This window comes from Lissotriton helveticus, chromosome 2_1 (assembly GCF_964261635.1).
Source record: "Lissotriton helveticus chromosome 2_1, aLisHel1.1, whole genome shotgun sequence".
Taxonomy (NCBI): Eukaryota; Metazoa; Chordata; class Amphibia; order Caudata; family Salamandridae; genus Lissotriton; species Lissotriton helveticus.
The window spans coordinates 486,574,380-486,590,599 of record NC_136059.1 but is presented as its reverse complement, the minus strand read 5'-3'; the positions used below and the strand labels follow the sequence as shown (position 1 = coordinate 486,590,599).

Genomic DNA, 16,220 nt, shown 5'->3' with positions numbered 1-16,220 from the left:
AGCAACTCGATTGGATCACTCTACATACCCCACCTCGGTCTGCAAGTATGACGTCTAACGCGACCCTGTTCTGAAGGGTCATAAGACGATCCGACTGGAGCTCAGCAGTCAAGTTACTAAGGGCACCGGCAGTTTAAATCACGGTGGATTCAACCACCCTTGTCAATTGCCTTATGGTCCTGCTGTTAACCATGGGTCCCCAGAACGGCAGAAAACCCTTTACGAAGTCTCCAAATTCTTGTTCTGCAGTGTCTTCTTTACTGAAGACACCTCTAACTATCCTTGTCTTATGGTAATCTGCCGCTGCCGTGTAGGTGGGAGGCAACAGGAACGAAACAAAGCATGTGCCCGAAAAGTCAGGGGGGAAACATGTATAGGCTCTATCATGGCAGATGAAATAGGTACCCTTAGCTGCTAAGAACGAAGGGGAAGTCTGGGACGCAAAAACATATGTCTCAGTGCAGACGCTCTCCCCTAACTGAGCTCTGGGATTCTTGCCAGTACCTTGCAGACATAGGTGACCCTGATGGGGTACAATCCAAATCGGGGAAAATCTCTTATCTTGCTGTTTCTCACTCAGAGTAACTCCATATCCGGTCACGTTCCATCCTATATATACTAGGGTCTCTTCTCTCGGGATAGTCCCATAGGAAATATCTTCTTTAATCATGTCTACTATACCCTTAACTAGAGCACTATTCTTAGGAGTGTCTGTCACAGAACGTAGGGGGTAGGTCTCATGTGCGTAAATGAACATTGTTCTGTATGCCCACACAGAACCATTGTGGCTGAAAGGCAGAACCAGATAAGGGATACCTTTATCCGTTGTGTGAGGCATAAGACCACACACCCAACAGTTAGTCGTGTTCACTACTAATTGGTGTTGGTGTAAAAGCTGAACGAAAGAGTTATTAATAAACTCTAATCTCCTAGCGGATTCATGTTCAGGAAACAGTGGAAAGAATGCGAGGAAACAGTAGGAGGAGGCATGGGCGATGTAGTGGGTGCAAATGTCACTCGAAAAGAGAATAAAACATATCCTATAAAAAACATCATTACGCTGATCAACATGAAAATACATAATATCAAAAAGCGTTTCTTGGTCATCATTCTGCAAATTGTAGTCTTAAAGTTCATTTGTTTGGCAGGTCTCTCCATCTCGAAAAACTCCATCCTCTCTAAAATGCTGCTCGCGATGGTAGGGTGTTCTATGCTAAGGAATGCTTCTGTCAGTCCAGGGCAACTCCCTTAGACCAACCAGAACTGTCCAACGTCTTCAGCTGCACCCCAAAGACTTGGGCAACCGCGACCCTACAGCTGAACCCGGATGGTGGTTCGAAAAACAAAAATAAAAAAAGTTTCTCAGATGAGAGAGCTGCACTTTCAAATTTTAGCAAAGAAAAGGAAAAATTTTATTTGTCCATAGTTCTCGGCCTCAGATTATAACGTTTCTTCCCAGGTACTGTCTGGTCTTGAAACAGTAGTTCAGGCTCTGTGGTGTCCAATCGGATTGACGGCGACACAGCTTCTTGCAAGAGATTGTCACTTTCTTTTTCAGAAATTGTTCCTTTTACACGTGCATCACTGAAAGGCAGAAATCGAGGCAAAGTTTCAGTCTCTGAGTCAGCGACACCCTCCTGGACCCACCGGTCGTACGGTAGAGGCAGAGGCACCCTCTTGCAGTGTACACTGTGGATCCAGTGCTTCTTCCCTTCCACTCGAACGGCTGATCTTGTTGAGAGAAGAACTAGATGAGGGCCGGTCCACCGGGGCTGGTCATTCTTTGTTCGCTGGAAATTCTTGACCAGCACCCAGGATCCAGGGTCGATGTGATGACCTGGAGCTTCAGAGACCTGAGGTAGAGTATCGTGAACCTGTTGGTGTAAAACACGCAATTTAGCCGTCAATTCATACAAATAGTCAAGCAGTACAGGGTGTTCGATCTCACTGAATTTTGTCGGCCTTGGAACTCCCCATATGTTGGCCGGACGGCCGAACACTATTTCATACGGACTAAGTCCCACTCACGAATGCACCGTCATTCTTGTTGATAGGAGTGCTAAAGGCAGAGCGTCAGGCCATTTAAGACCAGAGCTCGCTTGGATCTTGGCCAACTTTAGTTTTAGCGTGCCGTTGTAACATTCTACTAGTCCAGCTGATTGGGGGTGATTTGCAGCGTGAAATTTTTGTTGGATGCCTAGCCCTTCGCATACTTTCTTCATCACTCGACCCACAAATTCACTCCCATTGTCACTCCAGACCATTCTCGGCATTCCAAATCTAGGGAAAAACTCTTTCACAAGGGCTTTAGCTGTGGATAAGGCAGTGTTGTCTTTCAGGGGATATGCTTCTACCCATCTTGAAAAGGCACAAACAACAACGAGTACGTATTTCAAATTGTTGCACCTTTCCATGTGGATGAAATCTAGTTGCAAAACCTCGAACGGATACGTTGGAGGCGCAAAATGACCAGCTGGAGTTGGGGTTCCCCTACCAGGATTGTATTTCAGACACACCATGCAATTCTTGACCACATTCTCTGCACACTTAGGAATTCCAGCATTTTGCCATACTGGAGCCAACAACTTACAAATCCCTTTCACACTGATATGAGCCATTCCATGGGCCATCGTAACCACTGCAAGCACGTACGCATCGGGTAACAACCATCTCTGATGCTCTGACAATTCAACCCAACAACCATTGGCATCCATTTTACCCGTATTTTCTCTCCACACACTTAATTCTTTCTCTGTAGCTTCAGCTTGAATAGACTTCACACTCTCTATCGTGACTTCACACATTCCAATATCACCAATCCATCTTGCAGGGCCTGCAACATACATTCGACTCATCACATCCCTCGCTGTTTCTTTTGCGACTTTGTCAGCAAATGCATTTCCACGACCAACATCATCAGTCACCTTCTTGTGTGCACTGCATTTCACAATCGCAACTTGCAACGGCAAAGTAAGTGACTCGAGGAGCTCATTCACCAATTGACCATGCTGAATCTTAGCTCCATGCGAAGTCAGGAATCCACGTTCTTTCCACAATCGTCCAAAACTGTGAGCCACACCAAATGCATACTGGCTGTCGGTATATATGGTCACTTTCATTCCTTTCGACAACACACATGCTCTCGTAAGTGCAATCAACTCTGCTGCTTGAGCTGAATTATATGGGATACGTGCAGCTTCAACAATCGAATGCAAAGTCGTAACAGCATATGCCGCAGTCGTATCTCCATTCGGAAGCTTGAAGCATGAACCATCCACCCATAAGGTACCATCACACTTTACAAGAGGAGTGTCTTGAAGATCTATTCTCCCTTTCGTTTCTTCTTCTGTTCTGAGAAAACAATCATGCTGTTCAGAAGTATCTAACTCTGTTTCAATCGGCAACAACGTAGCTGGGTTAAGCGTGTTGCATCTTTTTATGTGAACATGACTCGCTAAAAGTGTCAACTCGTAACCTGACAACCGAGCACTAGTTAAGTGCTGTGTCTTGGTCCTGTTTAACAACGTGTCCACTGCATGTGGAACCATCACAATCAATGTATTATTCATCACTAAACCAGCAGACTGTCGAATAGAAACAGCTGCTGCCGCTGTGGCTCTCAAGCAACTCGGCAATGCTTTAGCTACCGGGTTTAAAGTCGACAAAAAATACGCGCATGGACGCTGCCTGTTTCAGAACAACTGTGTCAACACTGATAATGCACAACCTTCTTTCTCATGGACATACAATGTAAAAGGCTTACTGTAGTCGGGGGTACCCAACACAGGAGCCGAACATAATGCATTGCGCAATTCAGAAAAACTTTTCTGACACTCTTCAGACCATGGAAGGGGATTCGGTGTATCTTTGCAAGTTAGCGCCACCAAAGGTTTGGCCAGCAAAGAAAAATTTGGTATCCATTGTCTGCAATACGATGTAATACCTAGGAAAGCACGCACTTCTCTCTGTGTCCTTAGCACACTCAATTTCGCTATTGCCTGAGTTCTTTCTGGGGTCAGTTTCCTTCCCTCCTTCGATAAGAGATGACCTAGGTAGGTCACTTCTTGTCGGCAATATTGCAATTTCGAAAGGGACACTTTGTGATGCAAATCAGACAAATGATGCAACAGTGACAACGTGGCTTCTTGACAGATCTCCTCAGTATCTGCAGCAACTGGCAAATCATCAACGTTCTGAAAAGGGTAGCGCCATCAGGTAAAACAATCGTATCAAGCTGTGTCTTTAAAGCCTGACTATATATCGATGGGCTTTCACAGTAGCCCTGGGGAGCGCGTTTGAAGCGGAAGCTTCGGCCTCCTAAACTGAAGCCGAAAATATCCCTACTCTCCTCGGCAATCGGGATGCTGAAGAAAGCATTCTTCAAGTCAATCACCGAGAACCAAGTCACAGAAGCTGGAATCAAAGTCAATAGGGCAGTGATATCAGGAACAACTGGAAATTGTGGCACAACAATCTTATTGACTTCTCTAAGATCAATCACAAACCTGTACACAGGTGGCTGGAAAGGGTCAGTGCGCTTCAAAACAGGCAGAACAGGACTATTGCAAACGTTACCTCTTGTCTCTTCAATTACATCTTTTTCAATCAAATCATAAATGATCGCTAGCAATGCTTTTTCACCTTCACTAGAAATCTTGTATTGGGGAATGCGTGGCATTTTCACATTGGCTTTCAATGTCACAACATATGGCGGTATTTCTAAGAGACCCACATCATTAGGACCAGTAGCCCAAAGAATATCTGGAAGAAATGACAATTCTGTCGGAAGTTTATCCTTCGATAAATACATTGGAGAGATCACTTTCTTACCCAGTGTAAGTTGTACTCCCGAAGGAGAACAGTACAAAGTCGCATACAATCTTTTCAACAGATCCAATCCTAACAAGTTTTCACCACAACCTGTCGTCAGAATAAGGGGTGCTTCGAATTCGCAAGGTCCAACAGAAAGGGACATAGGACTAGAAACTGGGTTCCTAACCGGGGCGCCAGAAAAACCTACTGAAACATTCGTTTCACCAGACAAAGGTCTACGGCTGTCCTAGCAATCATTACCTTCCATATTCTCATCTTCTGCATAGTAGTCATCAGCATAGTACTGAGCTGTCCTATCAGACGCGTTATTCTGCTGATCAAACCTATTCATTGAATTTTGAGGCGGGAAAGGACGCGCGTTCTGGGGGAAATTTCCACGTCCTCTACCTCTAGGTGCTTGTTGAACACCTCGACCTCGTGCACCAGAAGCACCATTCGTACCCTGTAACAAGATAGGACAACTATACTTGAAATGACCCTCTTCTTTACAATATGAACACTGATTGGGACCTACAGGAACACGTGGTTGAGAAAACTCGACCCTTTGCGAGTTTCTCTGATACTGTTGAGGTTGCTGATAGTTATTCTGGCCACCACATGGCGGGTACGCTTGCTGTAACAGAACCTTTGTTTTTAACTCTTTAGTTTTCTTGTCTGCTCTATCCTTCTCATCTTTATCTCGATTTTCATAATACTGTGCAGTAGCCAATATCTGTGCTGAAGAGGAAACGGCCCAAGAACTTTCTGAATCTTTCAATTTCTTACACAACTCGGGAAGCAAATTGTGCACGAACTTGTCAACGAACAACCGTTGACCACCTTCTGTACTCATATCTTGACCACTGTGGTCGATAAACGTTTCTTCAAACCTGGGGAAGAAATCGGACACTGTTTCGTCTTTCTTCTGCTTACACGCAGACAATTTATCCCAATTCACACGCATCGCAGGCATTAAAGTCTTCATGTAATTAATGATTCTACCAGGGAGATCTGCTATTAAAGGCTCGGGTTTAGCACCACCAACTTGTCGATCATTTGCAGCACTAATATTAGCCGATGAGTCACCTAACTCTTGATCATGATCTGCATGACGAATCTTTCCCCATAAAGGCTGTGGAACAACATTTCCAAACAACATGTATATATCCGCTAAATTCATAATGCAAGAGCCTGCAGTCTGTGACAATTCCTTGTAATACCCTGCAGGAGTTTTACGGGGATCAGGTAATGTCTGTTTAAGGGCCAAGACTTCAGCTCGCTTCCATGGAACATGTACCCAAACACGCTGAAAGTGTGCTGGAACAGCGTCAATATTACGACCCGCATCAGCCTGCACTGCTTCCTTCCATACCGGAGGAACTTCTCTCATTGGATACTGTCTTACCTTCTTCTTGACAGAGGAATCAGACTCAAACAACGACCGAGAAACACCCTCACTCCTAAACGACAACAATGTCGCAACTGCTTTCTCAACATCGGAACCCACAATCGCGCCTTTCCCAAACTCGAACCGTATATGACATAAATCAGGTGGATTGGGTTCCAAATCATTCTCCTCTAAATCCTCACAAAGAAAAGTACACATTTTCTCAAAAACGTATCTCTGTTTCGGTGCTTCCCACTGATGGAAGACATCCATAACTGACTCTAGCTCATATCTTGTCGGGTCGGTAACCCATTTATGTGCCAAATAATTCAATGTTTCCTTCTCCCTAGAATCAGGCAGTTTGTCGTGTTTTGGCAGCTCCTGAGTTAGCGTTTAGCACAGCTTCACGGTCTTTTTCGTTAACTTGACCAAAACGAACGGGGGCCATTTTGAATCCTTCTGGCTTCCATTTTCTATGAACATGCTGCCTCGTGGTCAGGTTGCCCTTTCGTCCTTTCTCGATACCCATGGTCATCTATTCTGCTCGGCAACAGGCTATTTTTACTACTGGTCAAGCGCACATGCGCACTATGCATCAACTGGTCATTCTTTAGGAATGTTAGCACTAACTGACCAGTGCTATTGAACTCCTCCCACATGCTGGCTGTGTTCCAAAAATGACCTTATATGTACCTAAAATGTGTAACTTGTAACCGCCTATCTTTTTATTGCTATTAAACTGTATAAAAGAGGTCGCGCACCGATGTTCGGTGTGCTACTTCTTACATTGCCGAAGGGTGCTGTAGGAATGTATCACCACCCCATGGGGTCCTAATAAACTTGTCTTTTGCCTTTTCCAGTGTCCGTGCCAACTTCTATACTAAGGTGTTCGAAAGTTTAGCAGAGTATGTAGGCCTGATTTGAACCCAACACCACAATTGGCGACCACGAAGGGACTCATCGGCGACTCGGATGCCCGAAGGAGAGGTCGTGACGAAGGTCAGGAAACTCGCCATGGACGCGATCGCTGCCATTGAGTGACCCGAGTCTTGGCACCCACGGTGTGTTTTTCCTTCCTTCCGATCTGACCTTCCAGGTGGCACCGGTCTTCGACTGAGATTCTGATCTTGGATTGTCGTGATGTGCCGTTTTGGCTGATTTGACCACAGAACTTGGCAGTTGGACCTTGGACTTTTGAAGATATTTGGTAAGCTTTTGACTAGTGAGGTAGTCTACTGACACTTACTGTGGCTTTTTGAATTTTGAATTTGAATTTGTTTGAAGTTAGCTAACGTTTGAATCTTTGACTTTGAATTTGAATATGTGAAGTGCACCTCACATAGGCAGGCATGTAGGGATATTTCTCTGATTTATTTGATTTGAACGGCACACCGTGTATGAAGCACATTAAGTGCCATTTTTGTGTAGTATAGCGTTTTCGTGGTACTTTTTGAACATGCCTGTTTTTAGCACGCTCCGAAGGATGTGCTGTTTTGAAAATGGTACCAATTATCGATTAAATGAATCACAGCCGGCTCCCCCAGAGGGGACTCCAAATCGTGAGATGTATGTTAAATTCGGTATTCCACCAATAATGTATAGTACGTTATGGCATAAGTATACTAAAACTGATCGTGAATTACAGTGGCCACTACATGGGTCATTTAGTCTTCGAAAGGTTCAGTATGTGGAGCAGTGTTTGTTTCAGCGAAGGTCTAGACAAGATATGTTTGATTGCGTGCGTATGTGGGAGAAAGAGGCGCGTGAACGAGTGAAGCGTGAGGAAGCCTTGGCGGAGAAGGTGCAGCGGAAGGCTGCACATGATAAAGCTTTACAGCTACAGGAGAAGGAGTTACAGGAAAAGAAAGAGAGGGAGACGCGAGAACATAATTTACAGGTTAATGGTCAGTTCCCTATCAGGCTTCCTCTTTATCCGGTCCTTACTAATGAAACAGATGATTTTTCATTACTAGATCGCTGTCCGCCTCCGTACGTTGCACCTACGGCTCCGAACGAGGAATGTAAATGTAAATGTAAATGTAAATGTAAATGTAGTATAGTTGTAAAGCGCACAGCTGCCCCAGCAACGGGGCGTCCCGGCGCTGTATAACTCTGGGGAACCCGTCCTGGCTTTCCCTGTGGGATGGTCCCTTGCTGGGAATCCCCAAGGTGGAGCCAGGCATCCCCGGAATTGGCGGGGCCGTTGTGGAGATTAGGCAAGCTAATGCCCAGAGTTGCCGAGTGGAACCCCTGATTAGAGTAAGCACCGAAGCGAGAATTATCAGGTCCGCTGACCAAGGTCCACGACCCTGCCGCGTCGGGAATTGAACCCTGGTCCCGGGCTGACTTCTGCTCTCAGGCCTGCTGCCTCTAACCAGTGAGCCACACTACTCCACTCCAATCAGATGAGGGTAATGATCGTACGCAGCGTACAAGGTTACATGCGGAACGAACTGCGGAATTGTGTTCGTTTGCACGAAAGCTAAATATTAATACTGTTACTGTGTCTGAAATTAGTAAGCAAATGGAACAATGGTCTGATCAAGAGCGACTGTATTTCTTAGATCATTTTGGAGATGAGGTTGTTGAACGGTTCAGAAAATACTCTTCAGAATTAGAACCCAAGGATATATCTAAGGGTCGTGAGAACTTTCGTAAAGGTCTTTTTGTTCTTTCAGATGCGGATGAATTTTTCAAACGTTTGGTTCACCTACGGAATGAGGCGACACGGCTACGGGAGTTGGAAAAATCGAAGGGTCCGCCTGCGTCCGGAGCGACGGAAATATCCAAAGAATGCCCTATCTTTGGAACAGATAAGATCGCTGCGATTAATGTTAGACCTATGCGAGAAGCTGCGCCTTTATATGTCCCCCACAAAGGGGATGGCACAGATGATGATAAACGCTCTAAAGACGCGAAAGGGTATTTTGTATATAACTGGGTTTATACGCCTTGGAATAGAGCAGATGTTATGGCGCTTAAGAATGCTTTGCCTGATCCCCGTAAAAATCCTGCGGCTTTCTATGAAAGTGTTGAAAGTGCAATTTCATCGTGTATTATGACGTTAGTTGATATTGATTTGTTTTTCGGGTTGATATTGCCACCTGATATGTGGAGAACGATTCGTAAGTTTGATGACCACACGACTCTTGGGGCCACTTGGAAAGATCTTGCTCAAGCTGATTTAGATAGGGAACCAGCATGTAAGCCTTGTCAATTAATATTAGACCTTCCAGGGGCCATACTAACAAAATTAAAGACTCTTGCTCCCGCTAAAAAAATTGATTGGACTATATTAGCCTCGTGTAAGCAGAAGACGGATGAATCGGTTTCTGACTTTTTCTCTCGCTTTGAGGCAGCATTCCATGATTACAGTGGGCAATCATTAACAGAAGATACAGGCAGGCATTTATTTGTTGATAAGTATGTGGCTAATCTCCTACCGGAGATTGCAAAACGATTAAAAGCGAGTGAAAGTTCGTGGACCACGGCAACCCCTGCTTCTCTCTTGACTATGGCTCAATATTATGAACGACAGGAATTGGAGGCAAAGGAAAGTAGTGAAAAGAAAGCGAAGGATTTGAAGACGAAGGTAATGTTAGCTCAGGTTCAGGCTACGAGAGGAAACAATAGAGGGGGACGAAGATTGTATAATAACGCTCCTCCCCCTCGTTCTGACATTTCTGTGAATCAATGTGCATACTGCAAACAGTTTGGGCATTGGATTGCAGACTGTCCGGTGTTTCGAGAACAGTGTAATTTGAGGGGACGAGGAAGTGGAAGGTCTAGGAACAATTATGGGGGGCCGCGAGGATATGGAGCAAATGATCGTGGAGGATATGGAGCAAATGATCGTGGAGGATATGGAGCAAATGGTCATGGAGGATATGGAGCAAGGGGTCGTGGTCAGACAGATTATAATACATTTGATAATCGCAATCAATATCAGATAAATGAGGGTGGCTCTGCTGAGCCACGTGATGAGCACTATGCATAGGATTGCGTAGGATGGGGTGTGGAATCGGTTGAGGTACCAGTTGATCAAAGGGGTCCATATATAGAAGCACATGTTTTGGGTTCTACTGATCAATTTCTGGTCGATACAGGAGCTACTCGTAGCGCTTTGTCCAAATACTTGGTTCCAAGGGCTCCCCTGTCTGGCGAGGTAATTACAGCTATAGGGTTCGATGGAACACCTACTTCTAGCCCACTGTCTCAACCCGTTGCATTTCATGTTGATAAATTTGCTGCCCCATGTCCCTTTTTGTTGTCTCCAAATACACCAGATAATATTATGGGACTCGATATGTTAAAACACTTTCGAGCTACTATTCGCTGTGCCCCAGAAGGAGTACGAGTTGTGTTGAATGAGAATTACCCAGAAATTGAGCGAGTGTGTTTTCTCCATGAATCTGAAGTATTAGCCTCCTTACCAAAAACGTTGTGGGCCACTTCTGATACGGATGTAGGGCAAATGATAATTCCTCCAGTACGTATTACTGTAAAGGAGGGAGTATCTCTACCACGTGTCCCACAATATAAGATTTCGAGAGAAGGTGAAATTGCTTTGATACACATTGTGAACGATTTGATTTTGGCAGGAGTCGTTGAGGAAGTCCCCTACAATGTTTGCAACAGCCCAATTTTACCGATCCTTAAAAGAGATACAGATGCTAAGGTTTACCGTTTTATTATTGATTTGAGGGAAATCAACAAGATAGTAGTGCCTCAGTACCCGGTGGTGTCTGACATCACCACGTTGCTTACGTTGGTTCCATCGACAGCAACTACTTTTACAGTCATCGATTTGAAGAATGCCTTCTTTTCGATTCCTGTACATCCTGATAGTCGATATCTATTCGGCTTTACATTGAATAATAAATCGTGCAGATTTTGTCGAATTCCTCAAGGTTATACAGAAAGTCCTAGCATCTATAGTCAGGCTTTGAAAAGGCAGCTTGATTCCTTTGAATTACAAGATGGAGTGGTTCTTATTCAGTATGTGGATGACATCTTACTGGCTGCAGACACACAAGAACAATGTGAGAAAAGTACCTTTTCCTTGCTTTCCTTCCTAGCCAAAAATAATCATAAGGTTTCAAAGAAAAAGCTGCAATATTGTAGACCCAAGGTGACCTACCTCGGTCATCTTTTGTCTAAGGAGGGCCGTGCATTGACACCAGATCGAATTCAAGCAGTTTTAGATACACCAGTCCCTCGCACTCAGAAAGATGTTCGTGCCTTTATAGGTTTGACGTCTTTTTGCAGGCAATGGATATTGGGTTTTTCACACATTGTTAAACCGTTGTTGGCATTGTTGTCTAAAGATACACCGATCCCCATTGAATGGACGGATGAATGTCAGAATGCTTTTGAACAATTGAGACAAGCTCTTTGTTCTGCACCAGTGTTAGGTACACCTGATTACACGAAGATTTTCACATTATATGTACACGAGAAGGATGGGTGCGCGTTGTCAGTTTTAGTACAGACACACGGAGACAAACAGAGGCCTTGTGCATACTTCTCGGCGGTACTCGACCCTGTGGCTCGAGGATTGCCTGGATGTTTTCGAGCAGTTGCAGCAACAGCAGTAGCGATACGACAAAGTGAGGGAATAGTTTTGTCACACAAATTGTTGGTGTTAGTTCCCCATGCGGTAGATGCGTTATTGAATCAAACGAAAACACAGCATCTAACCAGTGCCCGTCTGACAGGATATGAGTTAACGTTGTTGGCGCCGCACATCACACTAAAACGATGTGCGACACTGAACCCTGCTACTTTACTGCCGGATCCTGTTGCTGAAACTCAGAAGGAAGAACAACATGATTGTGTTTTTCTGACTGAGGAACAGACAAAGGGTCGTATCGATTTACAGGATACACCCTTTCCAGATGTAGATGGGGAACTGTGGGTTGATGGATCGTGCGTGAGGTTACCAGATGGTACGACTTCCGCAGCTTATGCGATCACGACACTTAAGACAGTGGTAGAAGCAGCACGAATACCTCAGAAATCGGCTCAAGCAGCTGAATTGATAGCCTTGACGAAAGCATGTGAGTTAAGTGCTGGACTATGTGTGAACATTTACACGGATAGTCGTTACGCTTTTGGAGTAGTGCATGATTTTGGCCTACTCTGGAAGGAACGAGGATTCTTGACTTCACACGGAGTACACATCATGCATGGAGAATTGGTATGCGATCTCCTGAATGCACTATTATGTCCAAAGAAAGTAGCAATAGTCAAATGCAGTGCACATAAAAAGGTGACGGACAAAATAGGACAAGGCAATGCTTTCGCAGATCGCATTGCGAGAGAGACCGCTATGCTACAAAATAATTCCCCCATGTATGTGGTAAAATCACAAGCCGAGCGGTGGCATGATGCTAGAGAAGAAATACTAGATATACAGAAATCAGCATCTGAGGCAGAACTTACGAAATGGGCCACTGAAGGAGTATTGGATGATGAGGGTTGCTGGCGCAGTAAAGATATGGAGAGATGGAAACTACCCATGGCCTATTTACAAACAATGGTGCAAATGACACATGGGCTGGCACACATTGGAGCTTTCGCAATTACTAAATTGCTTACACGAGTTTGGGAGAATCCTGAAATTGCTAGCACGGCTAAGAGAGTAGTGCAGACCTGTCTGATATGTTTACAGCACAATCCTGGACAAGGGACTCATACTCCTAAAGGAGGGTTTGTTCCACCTACTGCACCATTCTAAGTACTACAGATGGATTACATCCAGCTGGAACGCTGTAATAATCTCAAGTATGTCCTAGTGGTGGTGTGTGCCTTCAGCAAATGGATTGAGGCTTACCCTACGAAAGACAATACAGCATTGACAACAGCTAAGGTGTTACTCAAAGAGTACTTCCCGCGCTATGGTGTTTGTAAATTTATGTGGAATGATAATGGTCCTCATTTTATTGGGAAAGTAGTAGAGTACGTCCTGAAAGGATTGGGAATCAAGCAACGATTCCACGCTGTCTTTCATCCGCAATCAGCAGGTTTGGTAGAAAGATACAATGCAACTTTGAAGCTAAAGCTAGCAAAGATTGTGGCATCCACATCTCTGAAATGGCCGGATGCTTTGCCTCTGGCATTGCTGTCTATTCGATCAGTGCCACATTCTCGATCTGGCCTCACACCCTATGAAGTGGTGTTTGGAAGGCCGATGAATATTTGGGGAGTTCCTAAGCCTCGTTTGATACATGATGTGCCTTGTATAATGATGAACGATTATTTGGCACGATTAACAAATGATTTGCTTTCTATTCATCAACAGGTTCGAGAAGCGCTCCCTGATAACTCCACTGGTGAGGCTCACGATCTTCGTCCTGGCGACTATGTCATGATCCAAGTGTTCGAGCGTTCCAGCAGTTTGGAACCGAGATGGCATGGCCCTGAGCAAGTGCTGCTGGCGACTCGGACTGCTGTGAGAGTCACCAATAAGAAGCGGTGGGTACATTCAACGCACTGCCGACGTGTCTCTCCGGATCTGGTGAGCCCTGTGGTGCTATCCGACTACAGAAAGATATTGAATACAGAAAAGAGCCCAGCTGTCACGTCTGATGAATTGGAGGGAGCCTTCCCGGACCACACTGTTTCTGATAAAGTGAAGTACAATCTACGTCCCAGGAAATAAGATTCCTTTTTGCATTTTTGAACTGGTTGGTAACCGCTCTGAGGTTTGTGAAACGGAAGCCGGGAATATCAAGGGGGGGGGATCAGTTCTGCCCAGTGTAGCGACACCCGTCTTGAATCCCGGAGAACAAATCAACGGCAGCCTCGGTCCAGAACCATCGTTTTTATTTTTTCGTTTAGTGTTGTTTTTGAAGAGTATTGTTTTGTGAACTATGGCATCTCCTTCGACACGAAAAGGGAGAATTCTTGGTGTTGTTTTGTTTGTCTTGACCATAGTGGTGATCGCAGTATTAGCTTGGACTATAGAACAATTGTTTCCTGCGCGAGAACATTTGCTGCCCACCACTCCAAGCCCATCTGAACATTTTCATTTTACTTTGCCTTTTCACGAAGAAAGACATAGGCAGACTTATTTGAATAACAGTTTTATTCAGATTTTGCATTATACTCAATAATATGACCAATACGTCCAATTGTTGGGTATGTGGAATGTTGCCCGGGCATCAGAAGAGGGGAGGAACTCCACTCATTCCTCTCCCGTTTTCTCATAATGGTTCTTGCCATGCTTGGTACACTCTTCTTTTCACCCTGCGATGGCCAACGAAAGGTGGACTACTTTTTCGATTGAATAAGATATGCTATAACGATAAAGATGGTTATCCACACGCTGAAGGAACTAAATTCGAATGGGAAGAGTATCGCCCGGACAATGCCTCTGCACCTCGTGTATATACGAATCAAAGACTTATAAATGTGACGAGCTTGCATATGATAACAGTTATTGATACAAAAGCAGATCTGTGTATTAGAAATAAAGGTACAATCCCTGTAGGCCGCAGTGAATGTAATATTACACTTACCTTTGATACGCCAACTGGAATTGCATTCATAGCTTCACGTAACACATATTTTATTTGTGGAAATAAGGGATATCATCGTCTACCATTGGGATGGTTAGGAACGTGTTACATAGCTTTTGTATTACCACCTGTATTTATTGCTCCTCCTATGTACCACAATGATTACGTGCTGTACCATGATTTCGTACTGAACAGAGTTAAACGAACATTAGATCTTGATGAAATCGACCAAACTGATACCACTTTACAACAATATGTAGATTTCAACTTGGGTTTATTTTCATTTGTGGGAGCTGCACTGAATAGCAGGAAGATAAGGCGGCTTACACGTGTGGTGGAAGCTGTCGCTAATGAAACTGCCTCTGCTTTAGGGAATATTACTGAGGAATTGCAAATTACCAGAATTGTAGCGCTCCAGAACCGAATGGTTCTAGATGTGATACTAGCTGACAGGGGCGGAGCATGCCGCGTCATCGGAAGTAGTTGTTGCGTGTACGTGCCAGATAACTCACCTTCCGTGTATGATTCTATTACGAAATTACATAAGATAGCTGCTGAGATCCACCCAGAAAATGGAGCATGGACCTTTTCTGGTTGGTTCTGGACCCTCTTTAGTACTTGGGGTTGGAAATTATTAACGATTCTATGTATTTTTATTGGGGTACTATTTTCCCTTTGTTTATGTATTCAATGTGGCCCTACATTATGTTCTGTATGTATCACAGCCTGTATTCCGTCTAAACGAGCTATTGTTAAGCAAGAGAAACTGATCAATGATGAAGTATTGAAAATAATGGCTATTAACATTGATGATGAACATTCTGATTACGTCCATTATGAGGTAGCTTTTGCTAAACGCTAAAAGGGCCGTCTGTCGTGTTTTGGCAGCTCCTGAGTTAGCGTTTAGCACAGCTACACGGTCTTTTTCGTTAACTTGACCAAAACGAACGGGGGCCATTTTGAATCCTTCTGGCTTCCATTTTCTATGAACATGCTGCCTTGTGGTCAGTGTGCCCTTTCGTCCTTTCTCGATACCCATGGTCATCTATTCTGCTCGGCAACAGGCTATTTTTACTACTGGTCAAGCGCACATGCGCACTATGCATCAACTGGTCATTCTTTAGGAATGTTAGCACTAACTGACCAGTGCTATTGAACTCCTCCCACATGCTGGCTGTGTTCCAAAAATGACCTTATATGTACCTAAAATGTGTAACTTGTAACCGCCTATCTTTTTATTGCTATTAAACTGTATAAAAGAGGTCGCGCACCGATGTTCGGTGTGCTACTTCTTACATTGCCGAAGGGTGCTGTAGGAATGTATCACCACCCCATGGGGTCTTAATAAACTTGTCTTTTGCCTTTTCCAGTGTCCGTGCCAACTTCTATACTAAGGTGTTCGAAAGTTTAGCAGAGTATGTAGGCCTGATTTGAACCCAACACCACAAGTTGGCTACGTAACTGTTTACGCTCTGAGACAGGGGTTACACTTGTTGCTC

The 16,220-nt window shown here is 44.4% G+C and overlaps 1 protein-coding gene across 1 annotated transcript in view; it reads right to left on the bottom strand.

Annotated features, from left to right (window-relative positions):
* Nucleotides 1-1,412: 1,412 nt before the first annotated feature.
* The window catches only part of LOC144820127 (uncharacterized), an 88,211-nt gene continuing 73,403 nt past the window's right edge, over nt 1,413-16,220 (bottom strand). The window contains exon 2 of the mRNA XM_078677763.1: nt 1,413-1,874. Within this exon, the coding sequence (XP_078533889.1) occupies nt 1,413-1,874 (462 nt within the window). The remainder of the gene's footprint in view (nt 1,875-16,220) is intronic.